Source organism: Amphiprion ocellaris, chromosome 16 (assembly GCF_022539595.1).
Source record: "Amphiprion ocellaris isolate individual 3 ecotype Okinawa chromosome 16, ASM2253959v1, whole genome shotgun sequence".
Lineage (NCBI taxonomy): Eukaryota > Metazoa > Chordata > Actinopteri > Pomacentridae > Amphiprion > Amphiprion ocellaris.
In genome coordinates, this window is record NC_072781.1 from 17,886,133 (window position 1) to 17,901,495 (window position 15,363).

Here is a 15,363-nt window from a genome sequence, read left to right on the forward strand (position 1 = left end):
AGTTGTTAAAGTCTGATGGAAATATTTTTGTCTCAGCTTTTGCATTTTCTCGTCATATTCTCACCAGTGTTCACACAGAAATATGAGTGACTATCCCTTAACTGATATTTAAGTGACTTCAGACTGAGTTTGTTCACTTTTTTTTTATTCCACTGTAGTACGTTTGAATCCACTGTGGGTCTCAAACTTCAGAAAGCCCAACAGGTTTTTATTACAATAATTTCTTTTAGAAGCAATCCATTGTAAACCTGTGGCTCTAATTTGCCTTCATCAGACATGCACAACTGTAATGATGGTAATAATGACGATTATTGAACATGAAACTCCAGTTTAATAAGATCAGGTGATGCCACTGTGTAGACTTAGCAGTCATCTTCAGTACTGCAATCAAAGCATTATTACTTCCTTGTGTTGAAGCACTCTTGTTACGCAAGTGAAGTCTCAGTGCTGCAAGATTACAACAGTAATGGATATTTTTCTAAGGACCTCTTAATTCGGAGAAGTGATTCAGGTGCTTTAAAATGTTAATTTACTTCCTTAACCAGAACTGTACGACCCTAGCTGACTGGGACTGAGACTGCAATCTCAGTATGTACCTAAGCAATCATTAAGAATGAGATGGTTATTAGACTGAGAGCCTTCTTTCTGCACCATAGTGCCTCTTTTCCATGGCTGATTTCTAAAATCACTGCAAGGCAAGAAAGATGTAGGATTTACTTCTTTCCAGACCACCTCACATGACTTTTGGACCTGTCGCACAATCCTCTGCTGTGCCCAGAGAGTGAGATTTTTGACTCATTTCTGCAGACTTAGCTGGATGACTGAGCATGGCAGGCTTGAAGCCAAAGAGAATTTGACATAGGATATAGTTCCCATGCTGACTCCTGTTCAGTTGTTCACTGGGCAGAGAGGTCATTTTCATGCTTGATTGTTCTCTGGTCTTCATGTTGTCATGTCATCCTGCAGGGCTGCTTGAATAGGAACGTAACGTGTCACAGGCATTCACTGCTCTAATATTACGCGGTGGTTATTCAGAGATATTATTTTGAAAGGGGATTATTGAATAGAATCTGCGGTTTTCACCTTGCCATTTGCCATTGAAAGAAATGGTTATTTTGTGTATTTTTGTTTTATTGTACAGATATTTTGTAATAAAACAAGATAAAACACAACAAACTGCTTAAAGAATGAGCACATCTCCTGCTGAAAACCTTTTTTTTTTTCATTGGGACGGAGAATGTTAAAACCCTACTGTCCTGAATGAAACCTAATAAATGTGTATGACAGCAGTGATGAAGACGGCTGATGAGGATTAAACAAATTGATGCCTCTGAGTGCACGAGAGTGCGCTGACCGCTTCAAATTATTTCTGAAGCACTGGGAGGCAGGAGGAGTGAGCATGCACCTTATCTTAACAATCTTTCAATGATGCGTCACACAATCAAACTGGCCATGAGATAGAAATATAACAAGAATCGTCCCACTTCACACCAGAGGAAAGCAGCCATGAAAATGAGATGCGGCGATGTGATACAGTGATTGGTCTAAGATGACACAAGTCAATTGGCATCAGATTTTCGACTATACCGACAGTCCTGTACATCTTCACAAACCAAACAGAAGCCTATGTAACATAATAAGAATAATAAGATCACAATAAACTGCAGTGAAGCCCAAACCCCCTTACACATCGATTCTAGGAGTCCTCAGAGATCCACAGTGTCAAGTAAGGCATCTTATCTCCCTGTCAGTGTCCTCACAGACCAAAGTGCTGACAGCTAAGAAATCATCACAGATGGCTGGACCGCCTTTTTTTCTTCCTTTCTACAATGAAAAACAATGTATAAGCATGCATTTACACCAGGTAGTATATATCTATTGCTATTGTACATGTACAATGTACAGCTGTACACACAAAGTTGGAAAGATAGTTGATTAAAAAATGTGCATGATAGACAGTTTTAAAAAAAGTTTCCCATTAAAATAGAAATGTTACTCCTGGTACATCCTAGATTTCTTTTGGTTCATGAAACAAAACATTTTGAAAAAGGAAAAAAAAAAGCTTTTCTGTATATTTACATTACAAACAAAGATGAAGACAATGTGCAAATTTGATTCATGCAAGCAATTGCATAATGCGGCTTAGGTGCTCGAGTGATGGGATGGAGGTGGGACCAGGAGAAAAAGGGAAAACACAAGGCTTAACACCAGGGACTCATGGCTTCAATGAATGACTGTCCATTCTCAGCAATAAGAGGACTCACACACACACAAACAAGCCCAATTTACACCTACTAATAGAACAGAAACATCCACACCGCAACACAACACGAAAACCAAAGTTACATTTCGTAGCATTTTGATTTAGACTAAATCAAATCTTCTGTAATGAATCACTGACAGGTGAGGAGATATTTGAAGTTACAGACACCTACCTGGGACGTCCAGGCAATATACAACCACACAACTTGTTCCGACAACACACAGCACCAAGAGTACGTTTCAGGATGAAAAAGTAATACTGCTAGTAAATGCAACACCTCGCAGGTAATCATGATAACCTATGGAGGAACTCAGAGCTGTGAACATACTGGAATGCAGCAGTTTAGTAGGAAAATGATTTTGAGGTAAATCTATGAGATGACAAGTCAAATTATCATTTCTTAGTCGGATTTTCTTCTCAATTTGCGGTTGTACTTTATATTTACTGGATTATTTGGGGGGGAAAAATACAATCTGAAAAGTCTGAATCAGACTTTGCTTTGTTTAGCAGTCACAAGCCAATAAACGATGGGAACCACTGCACTAAGCTACAGTATGATCCAAGTTAATGATGCATTAAGGACACTGGTTAGTAAAACCAAGAGGTTTGTTCCTCTGCACTTTCTCTTAGTAGAGCAAATAAATTACTAAGAATAATTGAGACAGGGTGCAAATACAACATCACAGAGTATCTCCTTAAGTACAACAAACACTGGTGTGTGAAAAACGCAACACTGGGTCTGGAGAATGACATTTCAGAAAGTAAAATAAGCAAGATGTTTCGTTTCAGAAAGTCGACTTGACGTTTCCTAAAAACCATGAATGAACTCACAATGTAACAAGTGCAATGCAATGAGGTCCATGTGCAAATTAATTTGCAAATTCACCATGTCATTAAACAAAATGTGATGGATGCTGACATCTTTGGGCGACGGTGATTACAGATGAGCTTTGAGAGCACAAGCACTTAAAGACAAGAAAAGCAAATTAAAGTAAATATGATCTGCTCAGTCAGTCAGCCATTACACTGACTGCTTCGATTCATTTATCTTAATACGACATTAGTTAAAAAGGCAACCTGAAAGCAAACAAATAAATAAGAGGACTTGGCATTTAAAATATGAGTGCAGTATCTTAAATACAGCAGCTCATTATGTAACTACAGGTACAGGTATGGGATAAAGGTAGTGGGTTTCGTTTTCTTTACAGCCTCTTGTCTTCAAACAGACAACATATGAGGGGTTACGATAAAATTTTTCCAAAAGGAAACAATTTTCTGTAACTGAAAGGTGTGATTCCACACTAAGGCAATGACATTTACAAATGGGTGGTAATGGGACAGAAAATAAATATACAAACATCTTTTTTTTCTCGATATAATAATTACAGGGCAATCATAATTTGGCTGGTGAAAAAGAAAGATGGAAGGTGGGGGCAGTGAGAGAAATTGCAGAGGCTGAAAAGAGTCCAGTGAACATCTCTCTGCTCCTCGTCCTCGATCCTCGTCCTCTTATTCCTGTGCTGGCTGGGCAGTGTCTGTGCTCTGACCTGCTCGAGGAGCCTGAGCGGTCAGAGGAAGGGGAGTGATGAAACCCATCCATGTGGGCTTTTAACAGTCTTGCGGGGGATGACCAGTTAGTGGTAATATTTTGCCGACCCTGTGCCACCGGTACCACCACACCCCAAAGGCCCAGTTTTATCCTGACCTGCCTGCCTGGCCGAGGCAGATGGCTGAACAGCAGGAAGATTACGGCGAGGACGAGGCAGCTGCGTGGTATTTGACGAAGGCGATGGCTGCCAGCTCTTTGCAGAACTCCTCCAGCACGATCACTCCTTCCAGCAGAGTCATGTGGTCGATGCTATGAGAAGAGCAGACACAAAGGTGAGTGTATTACAAAAGTAAACTCCAAAGATAAGAGCCCAGAACGATGTAGAAGTACGTACGTGATGCCCTCTGGCTCCAGGCCTAATAATCTCTTCCTCACAAGCAGCAGTTTGGGTGTGAAGTCTGGGATGCGGTGAATCCTCAACATGAGATCTCCGACAACCTAACAGGAACACAAAGCAATTACCAAAACAGCAGTGCATTCTTTTCTAGGCAAAGGTGCAACATCACTGTAATGAACATAAACAGACAAGAAGCTGCTTTCACCAGTCTCCACGCTGCCTTTTACAGTGTGTGCCACTGGGATGGATTTCAAAGCAAAGTACTTAGACTGATTCACAGAAGAAAACAGCCAGAGAGGTCTTGTAGTTGCTCTCAGAGGTAGTGATGCACAGACAGTTTAGGTATGACAGTATTTTAAAAGAAGCTGTATTTTCTGTGAGTCGTCTCGATGTGCTACGGTGCACATCAGCGACGTGCGTCTGCAGCGCTCTGCTTCCACTTTCTGAAGGCATAGTGGGAGCGCCAGTCCCTTTTTTGGTCTCTCATTGCAGCTTTCATGGTGACAACATGAGAGGCATGGCTGCAAATACAAATATTCTTACACACATTGTCTACAAAGCAGACGCACAAACCAAAATGGCATTTGATTTATAGACAAGACTCCTGGAGAGGCAACTGGCAGCACAAAATCTACCTGTAAAATATGTTCTACATACACAGACCAAAGGAGGTCAACACACATGCCGACTTGTTCAAAGTATTCAAATAGCTACACTAGCATAATGTCATCATTGCCCTGAAAATAACACAGACCTGTGTGATTTATTTTGTGACAAGCAAACTCTTTTTACTGTCGGTGCTTAAGAAAGCAGGTTGGGGAAATGACAATTCTTTAACTTGGTTTCATCATTTTTGCTAACACATGAAAAAGCCAAACATCTCTATATTGTAATGCATAAAAATGAACTGAATTCTTGCACAAAGAGTGACAGTGGTTGATGACGACGTGCACTACAGTACTACACCCACTGATCTCTGCAAGGATTGAATGTGTTTTTTTAAGCAGCAGTGTGACATGTGAAGGTGGACAGACGTGAACATGTAAAGAGCCGATCTTAAGACCTCCAGTTCTGGTTAAATATGAAAATGTATTAACAAGTTATAGTGCAGCAACTCCTACTTGTTGTTTTATGGCTTCTTTTCATATCTTCCACTGCTTTGCATTTCCAATCTCAAAACATTGTCTTCTTTTTTTATCAAAAAGGGGAAAAAAAACAACAAATCTAAACTTCTATATTATATCATTTATTGTTACATTATTTTCCTGGTGTTTTAGTATTTGGCTGCTGTTATTTCAGTATCTGTATTGAGACATTCAGACAGGTTTCATATTTAAGTAATACTTCTGGTGTCATGACAACGCGAGCAAGAAGCAGGTCAAGGAACAGCATGTTCACATGATTGCTGGGCAGTGAAGTTCCAAGAAGCATTCGCACTGAGGTGAGATTAAGGGCTCAGCTGCCTCAAACATAATTACATGTTAGAGCAAACAAACTGAATACAGTATACGAATTTCAAGATACTACAATAAAAAAATCAAGACAAAGAAGACATCTTCAAGCACCTAAATAACAGTGATTGAAAGCTTTGGGCACCGCAGCGTCTTCTGTCAATGACAGATAAGATAACCACTTCACAATCTAGACAGGAGTCTTACCCTGACGATGACAGAGAACAGAGATCTGCAGCCGGGGGCCAGATTGATATAAGGGTCCAGCAAGTATTCGTGCAAGTGTGGGTGTGGTAACAAAGACAGCTTGGACAGGACAGCGGTGACCTGCAGGTTCACATCGTAGGGCTGGAGCACAGAGAGGGCATCAGATAGGAAAATTACACCGGAAATGAACCCATGATTGGTCATGGAAGTACAATCACAGATAAATAACACAACGTGTCAGAAGCTTTTAATGACAGACTCATCAATTAACACTAGCACTCCCTTACAGATTTGATTTCCTAAATGCTACACCAATGTGCTGCCAAAAAGTGCATTTCACTTCTGAATCTCTATTATTCATCTTCACAGCTCCCATCTAATCTCATTTGTTGAATGAGTTTCAGGGCTTCAGGGATCATTATTTTTGTATTTTTTCAAATGAGAAAGTAGAATGTCTCTGCATAATCAGCAACTCATTTGCATTTTCTATGCATTTTTCCTCAGCACTTTACATTAGTAGAAGCATTTGTTGAGGATGCCTGTCACAAGCGGACCTGATTTACGGTAAACTTCAAATGGCAGAGTACAAGAAACAACGTTTGATCACAGGAAAATTAAATCAGCTTAAACACATCTGCACAGTAAAAATATAACTAAAATCTATTCTTAAAAAATCAATAAAATCAGAAGTGATGGCTGCCTAACTTCAACATATTTTATGTAGATTTACAGTTCACTCTCTTTTATTTGGGTGTGCATACATTTCAAGTTAGACTAAGAAGCTTAGAACTCATCTAACAAAATCTTTCCCGTGATATTTTCTATTTGGGGTTAATTTGAAGTTTCTGTAGTCTGTATATCTATCATCTAAGCAGCAGTTTCATTTTGATTCAGGTGCTGCTGCATAAACAGCTCTGCTTTATCCTACTGATTTATTTAGAACTAAAAAGGAACTTGCAATTTCCAAGAGGACTGTCTTGCTGTTTTTCTTTTTTGTGGAATGATGGATTATAAATAATGCAGCTGACATTTCAACAGCTTAGCAAGCAGTTCATCTAAATGATTCCAGTATTACAACAGATGTTTAAAATATGGTGGATCAAACGTACCTGATCTAGGATGCGACCCATCCTGTCGAAGAGAACTTTGAGGAAGTGGCCCTCAAAGAATGGGGCGTCTAAGTTACACTTCTCAAAAGGTTTTGGATTTCCCCTCCAGTCCCACCGCTGACAGATGCCACAATAGTCCTTGAACTGAGATGAACAGTGGGAGTAAAAGTAATGAACAGCAGTACAGAAGAAGCTGCCTCACTGCATTTAACAAGGTAAAAATCCTACCAGAAACTGAATTTTCACCTCACTGTTATTTATCCAGTATATCATATGCCTTAAAACAAACTCCAGCAGTCTTACAACACACTTCAAAGAGAGCATACCTGTCTGTGTGCATCTCTGAGGTAGGTGTCATAGCCTGTGCCTTCAACATGATACGATGACTTCGCCTCATCGGGCACCAAACACAAGAAACTGCGGGCAAACAGAATTGAACAGGCAGAACTTTAAGAAGTGGGCAGGCTGAGCAGCGTCACATCTTTCACTATATAACATGAGCACATGGTGCACCTGTTGACAATCTTGTGCACTTCTGTCTTCCCGTCAGACTTTGAGTGGTCGGGGCTCTGTGGTGGAGAGGAGCTGAGCCAATCAGAGCCGGAGAGCCTGTTGTCTGGAGAGATGTCATCACCGAACAGTGGATCCTCCTCAAGGTCTCTGTGGACAGAACACGTATTATTTGAGAACGTCGCCTGATTCAGACTATGTATAAAGTTAAAAACATCTTTGTACATTTAGTTTTAGATCAAAGATGTTTGCATCCTTCAACACTGCAATATTTTTTTTATGAAGACCTACAGCGTCTCATATTACAAAAAAATAGAAATTTGCATTGTTCTTGACAAATAGAACTCCATGACTTTAATGCATTTTATGGTACTTTAGGTTTCTGTGGAAGCTTTGCGGTTCTTTGTAAAACTTTGCAGACTTAACTCCACCCTGACTTTAAATTGAATTTTTCTGGAAGCACGCCAATTTGACTCAAAATGTAGGTATGAGTTCTAAAACAGTTACACACCTAACAATTAAATTCCTCTGTATGAGAAACAATCAAGCAACATGACAAGAAATAACCTATGAGAGTTTATGTCTGAAGTGGGATTTTCATTAATCCCATAAAGCAAATACAAGAAGATGAAAACTATTAGTCATTTGTGTTTAAATCTTCCACAACTGTGATTTATTATAATAAGGAACTGGGTTGCATTATCATGATCCTCCTTAATCATGGCTCACAAGAATCCCATCAATTAGAAGTGGAGTATGCAATTTTAACCTAATAAACTTTTTGTCCTATTCAGTGAATATCTCCTCATCTTCCATTAGCTATTTTTTCTGTGTGGGTTTAAAAAAAATCTGGTGTTCATACACAGCAAGAGGGAAACAAATGTCAAAGTCATGTTCACATGTTCATTTTTGTGCACAAAAACAGGGTGAAAGGGCAGTGAGAGTGCAGGTAGGATGGTCAATCTGGCACATGCTATCTAAATATGTCAACTAGTCAATTATCCACAATATCGCTCCAGAATCGAACGATCTTTAAAACAAAAATTGTGCAGAAAACATGTCAGCATAACAGCTAGGTGATGCATTCATTTTATTTCCAGAATGTTGCAGAGTATCATCCGGCAGCTCAGGGGGGGGGGTTAGGGGGTCATAGGCAGGTCCTTACACAGCATCATGGGGTTGGCCATTCTCCAGTGGCTCCCGCTCCTCCTGTGGTTTGTTCTCCATGTAGTTCCTCTCCTCCAGGCTACGCAGCACCAAGCTGTGAAGGATGTGCTGGTTGGGCTTCTGGATCAGCTGCTCAAATAGCCGCAGTGTCATGATGCTGATCTGTGGACAAGGAGGTAAGAATAAGGCTCAGCTCCCCTCTATAAACCCCCGAGAAGCCAAGTCAAGTATTTGCTCACTGACAGAAAAGTAGGCAGCGGCTGCTTGAACATGAAAGAGATGATTCATCCCTCTTTTGCGTGATGAAAATGGCTCTGTCAGATACTAATTAAAATTCATGTGGTTTGGTTAATCATATGATTCACTGGAATTCAGAATCCCTGAAGGGCAGATGGCCATTTGTACTTTGGAAAAATCGATCAAGAAAAAAATAAGCACATGGGATCTTCATTTTTGAATGCAAATTTATGTGATGGAGTGTAATAAAAAGGCTTCAATGAGTCCTTTCTGACAGACATAAATTACGTTAAAGATGCATTCATTAGGAGGAGCAGGTACATCCTGAATAATAACGATGTGATAAGAACCTCATCTGACAGGTGATCGCAGTGCTCGATGAGTCTGTGTCTGAGTGGATTCTGGGCGATTGTAGCTGCAGCCTCTGGTTCCCTCTCCTCTCCTAGCAGGAAGTAAACCATCTCCTGCAGCAGCGCTTCTGACGTCACCTGTCTTATGATTCTGTTCAGGAGGGCTGTGGAGGTCAGGATGCCTAACTCCGACCTACATGAACCCACAAACACATCACCTGTGTCACCGAGCAGTTACGACACTTAACACGACGCGCTGACAAAACCACAAACTTCAATACAAGTTTGATTGACTGACTGATTGATGATTCAAGGCAGGACTCACGTCTGCATGAGCTGTGGTTCCATCACAGACACAAAGAATCTTTCTCTCACTGCTTTTGCCATCACAGCAGCTGCTGACTGGAAGACAGTGAACAAAAAAAAAAAGTTCAGCCCTCTGTGGCTTTCAAACACAAAAACAGCTTCTTTGGTTGGAACGTCTTTCATTTTGTCAATTCAGACAACAATATGAAGCATCAAAACACAGTGAGTCAACATTATTGGAATAAAAAAAAAAAAAAAAAACACCTTCTGAGCCTCCTTGATGAGCTGGTCGCAGTAATCTAACCAGGACAGGAAGGAGATAAGAGCCCTCTTCCCTGTGAAGACAGCGGCATCCTCCTTCAGGTTATACACATCTAGTCTAAAAGAGAAAAAAGGTAAAGCATTAAAAGGTTTGATGCAACTCTTCCAAAACATCCACTAAAAATAGCATTTTGTGCTATTTAAGGGCAACCTGTTAAGTCGAAATACATCAAGCAAGTCATTGCTGTTCTGATTTCATTAAATATGTGGCTGTAGAAAGTAAGAACGTGAAAGGCATTTACCCCCAGTTGACTGACTCTACTGTTTCAATGTCCAAAGGGTCCATGGACTGTGGCAGGGCTTTATAAAAGGAGACCAGCCTGTCGGTCAGAAGCTCACAGAGCTCAGTGTTTTCAGTTAAACACTTGGCAGCAGCAGGCTCTGGTAAACTGACCAGCAGCATCAGGCCCTCACATGCCTTCACTACTATCCTGCCATCCTGAGTAGAGGGGAATAAAGTGCACAGCTCATGATTTAAAAATGACAAATCTTCACACACAGTAAAATTCCTCACCTAAGTTTTACTTACAGGACTCTTTGTGAGGTTGAGCAGGGAGCTGACCAGATTGTAGTTGTTGCTGTTGTTATTGTTACTGCTTGGACTGGAGGTGGAGGCGGCAGCTGCAGCCTGTGGCTTGTCTTGGTGGTCAGCCTGCTCCTCTGCCAGAGACTGACCAGTATCTGGAGCCAACGCGTTCTCCTTCACCCTATCTGTCACCACAGGACTCTTTAACTCAGGTCTCTTTGACTTGTTCTGCAAAGAGATAGTCTCTGAATTATGTCCTTAAAAATCCTACAAATGACTTGTTTTGCCAGTAATATATACACATTAATGTGTAGCTCAACTTTTTTTTTTTTTTTTTGGTGTCATAGCAACCCACCTCAAGGAAGAAATTGACGAGGTATGGGTCCTGCTTCAGTTTGGCACACACTATACAAAGGAACTGGATCTCTTCATTTTCTGTAGGAGCAGCCAGCACCTCCCCACACAGACGGATCAGTTTCTGACAGTCACATGGGAAAATAAAGTTAGAAATAAGCAACATAGACTGTCAGTTAGCAGACTATTTTGAGGCAAAGGGTGATAAAAATACACTGAAATCCAGATTGTAGCATTTCTCACCTGTACGGGTCTGTGGACGTTGATGTGTGGCAGAAGAGGCTGACGAATGTGTGCTAACAGCTTTGTGTAGAAGGTAAGCACCTGCTGCTTCATTCCCGGAGGACACTGAATCATATAAACACAGTGTGTTTGAAGTTATTTGTTTGGTTAAAAAAAACAACAGATGCCTCCCGTGCTAAAATGCAGCTCACAGTGCTGGTGACAGCTGTCATCTTTTGATTTCAGTGTTGCTACTGCAGCTGACTGAATACTGTACAGTGCTCAGCTTACTGCAATCTTCAGCACCCACAAATTGAATATAATCCTCAGTATCCACTTGGTTTCATCCTACCTTACGTATGTATAGGATTTTACGACATGTATATTTTCCTGTGTTATGTAGTTACCAAAGCATGACTGCCTTACATCTGCCTTTCCTAAGGTGTAGAGTGTCTCCAGGATCTTATGGTGCAGGAGATACTCCATGCAGGGTCCCGTCTCCCCAGACTCCCTTTCCCCTTCCTCCTGAGTCAGAATGTCCAGCATCTGTTCCAGGTGGGATGGGATGTTGGTGTCTGTGACTGGGGCTTTGTCATCTAACAGGGGAATGAACAGAAACAGCATAAGAAACAAGCATAAGGGAAAAGGTCTTACTCATCTTCAGCATCTCTAAATGCTTCACCCATGTCATGCTACATTTTTTCCCTACTGCTCAAGCACAGAAGAACAATTGTTAAATAAACTACAAGGCTGATGTGTAGTATTACTTAATCAGGTGAAATGTCAGTCATTGTTTTCAGATCCACTGACTACTGTTGTGCATCAAGTTTACCAAGACAGCTTTTAGCAGCATCGACTTATTCTGCTGGTACTGTCAATAGTTTCTTTGGTGGCTTTACAGTAAAATCCTGTTTTCACATATAAACACATCTATTGTTCAGCACACAACCAGAGTAATGAGTTATTGACAACAGTCTGTTTACCCAGTGACATTAGCTCAATTCAAAAAATGAAAGGACCACAAGCAAAAACAACAGATATAATCCACAGTGGTACCCGTGACTGAACTAATAAATATGACAATGCATAGGCAAAAACATAAATGAAACTATGCATAAGTGACCTCCTTGGTGGGTCACATCACAGTAAATGAATGCTGCATTAACCACTGGAAAACAAAAACACAATAAGCTTTGTTTGTTTTATCAAGTGCTGCTTTAAAGCACGACGATTTCAACCTAAAGCTCACACGTTATTAAAACAGTGTGCTTGGCATACTCTCTTCATTTGTCACAAATACATTCACATGCGTACACAATATAAACAGGTGTCTTATTTATTGTGACAAAGCATAGAATGCCAAAATATGGTCAGTGAAGCAAGAATAAAGACTTTACACTTAGTTTCTATGAAAAATACCAATAGCTAAGCCACAAAATTTCTAGAGTATCTGTAGTCAGCAGGCCAGGTATTGGTTGGACTGATCAAAAGTCACCCAAAATTAGAGTTCAGTCAAGTAAAACACTGCAAAACCAGTGATTACATGCTCATGAAAATGGCCTCATCTCTTAAAATTGGAAGTACAGATTTCCCCCCCATCAGCTATTTAGAGAAGAGTGAGTAAAACTAGGAGAACTACTGCCAAGAAGCTGTTTACAGTGAAGAAAACAAGGAGGAGACTTTCCTGGCCCAAAATATTCAGGTCAAGCGGAACATGTCAAAATTTGAAATGGCTGGATTTACCCACCAAGCTGACACAGGCGCAGTGCATAATTTCTACTTGCACAGGTGCCCACAGGCAAACATGAAGGAGGCCCTGTCAGAGTCTGAGACTGCTCTGGTCCACACAGAATCGCTGAAGTCTAATGCACACTCTAACAGCATAGAATTCTCAGCATACTTCACAATTGCGCCTTTCCACATGATCATTCTCTTTGCACTGCCAATGCACAGTGGTACTATGCAAGTAGGTGATTAAAAAAAATAAAATAAATACTGAATACCATCTGATTAAATATTACATGAAACACCCAACACGTATAAAACTCATACTTTTACATACAGTATGATCTGGTTATGAACAAAGCCAATTTCTTGTCATTGTATTCCAACAGTAGATCAATGTCAATGGCACAGAGGAGATCAGGGAAAGCTATCTGCACAACAATGTCTGTACATGTCAGGGTTTTCCCTGCAATGAAGAATCTTAGGCACCTCCCGAAGGAAAATCTCGAGTTTCAAATGGTAAGTTGAAGATAAAATATACATGTCAGCTTTGTCAACTGGAGTTTTGTTTACTCAAGCACAATAGACATGTTGTATCATTTGGTCTGAAATAACAGGAAAATGCATAGATGCATAGATCTGTCAAATACAGTAGCGTGGACTCATAGCCTTTACTCTTTGCAGACTATGATTACTGTTGACCATAGTCACCCCCAGAGACCCATTCTGTGTCAGCAAAACCCCTGTCTCTGTATGGATGTCATAACAATAACAGGTATTAGTTTATTATTTTAGATATTCCTTACCAGAAGTCTCGATGTAATAATGTGTAATAGCCTTCCAGTGATAGACAAAGTCCTCCTGTAAGGGCAGTGACGGGGCAAGCTGAAAAAGAAGATTTGTTAAAAAAAAAAAAAAAAAAAAAAAAAAAATTAGAACATTGTGTGCTTCTGAACGTTACCTAAAAATACATAATTTATGATCATAGTAAAATATCTACATATCACTGTCACTTTTAGTTAAAGTTCAGAATATTCTGAGATTTGAGTATTCAGTGGAATAATTTTGTAGTTTTCAATAACATTTTCACATGCTTAAATGGTTCTAAAATGTCACTGCCCGATTACTTTGTTTATGGTGTTGTCAAAGCCCAGCAGTTTGCACAAGGTTTACTAATAGGGATAAATGGTTACTTTCAGGTGACATAACTGCCATAACTTGCCATGGACAGTCTTGTACACAACAACAAACTATGTCACAGGATACGGAATAAATATTAGAAGATACGTCAGATATAGGAATGAGACCATACCATAAAAGTCAAAGTGTTGACTTTGGATCAGCTGCCAAATGTTTGTTGTTTAAAATCCTTGAAGTGAAGCAGCTTGAAAACAGGCTCCAGGCAGTTTACTGCTGGTTTCTAGCTAGTTAGCATGCTGGCTAATATGTAACATTAAGCCTTTCAGAAATAGCTGCGCGAGCCAACCCACACACTATCACTTTAATATTAGTGTTCAAACATTGCGCAACATCAAACTAGGATGTCCAATGATTTCGAAACCACTCATCGTGTGAAGAGTCTGCTGTTTGAAAGGGGATAGCTAGCTACGGTGTTAGCTTAGCTTTTTAGCTATTATCAACTAACTTGGCGTCTAACTAGCTAATCTTTTCTGGTTATTTTAACACAGATACATTGACGGAATCTTGGACAGAGTTAGTATTGTAACCAAACACAAAATCAAGCTTTACAATGTCTAACAAATAAAAACAAGCTGACAACACAAACACAAAACGCTAACATTAGCTTAGTTAGCTCGCTAGTTAGCAACGTATTCCTTATGCTGACGTTTTGATGTGAGGTATCCGGGCAACAAAAGGCCCATTTCAGCCAAAATAAACGTTACACAAAAGCAAACCAAACGACATGAAATACTGTTAAGTAAAAACTCACCGCTTCTACAGCGTGCTGAAGAATGGACGTAAATTTGGAGAACATTTTGTTCTTCGACTGGACTAGTTTCTCCCGAGAAGACCTAGAGAATTCCTCTATCTTCTTCTTCCTGTTGCTACCGCCTCGATCCAGATTGGAGGTTTCATGCACTGACCCTTGTAACGAAAGAAGAAATCGTGAGCAATAAAACCCGTAGTAACGTCGGTGTGGGCCACGGGACTTCACAGGCCTGGCACAACGACTGTAAACAAGACGTCTGCAGCCTCAGCGTATGCTCACTTTGGACACGGTGGCACTTCGTTCGCCAAACGCCACCTTCACTGACCTGCAGGGGGCGCAGGAACACCGAGATACACGGAGCTCTAATTACTGACAAAGATCAATGCATACAAATGAAGACAGCGACCAATACGCTCAATAAGGGGCGATGATCAGTACTTGGTTGGATCAGCGAGCCAGCTGTGATGATCGAACTAACTGATGCAGGTTTAGCTATGGAAAAGCTTCACTGAGCTGTAATTTCAACTGATTATATCATCTTCTAATGCACTCATTTAGGTCATATCCCTGAAATTGCGGTGTTTTCCCCCATACAGACCTGAGGTTCTGCTTCAGCTGCTTTTAGATTAAAGTTGAAGACTCGAGAAGAGTGAGGAACCCAAATATTTCCTTTAAAGTAGCCAAATTAATGTGGGGAGGAAAAAATAGAAAAACAACA

The 15,363-nt window shown here is 40.4% G+C and overlaps 1 protein-coding gene across 1 annotated transcript; it reads right to left on the minus strand.

Moving 5' to 3' along the window:
- Positions 1-1,158: 1,158 nt before the first annotated feature.
- Positions 1,159-15,304, minus strand: fhip2a (FHF complex subunit HOOK interacting protein 2). Its single transcript, XM_023275132.3, has 17 exons — positions 14,646-15,304; positions 13,501-13,579; positions 11,396-11,565; positions 10,991-11,095; positions 10,749-10,871; positions 10,397-10,621; positions 10,110-10,306; positions 9,811-9,925; positions 9,566-9,642; positions 9,241-9,433; positions 8,652-8,815; positions 7,490-7,636; positions 7,303-7,393; positions 6,977-7,120; positions 5,868-6,008; positions 4,207-4,310; positions 1,159-4,121 (listed from the first exon to the last, which is right to left on the minus strand). Exons 1-17 carry the CDS (start codon positions 14,688-14,690, stop codon positions 4,010-4,012), a joined length of 2,232 nt encoding a protein of 743 aa, XP_023130900.2. The 5' UTR covers positions 14,691-15,304; the 3' UTR covers positions 1,159-4,009.
- Positions 15,305-15,363: the final 59 nt, after the last annotated feature.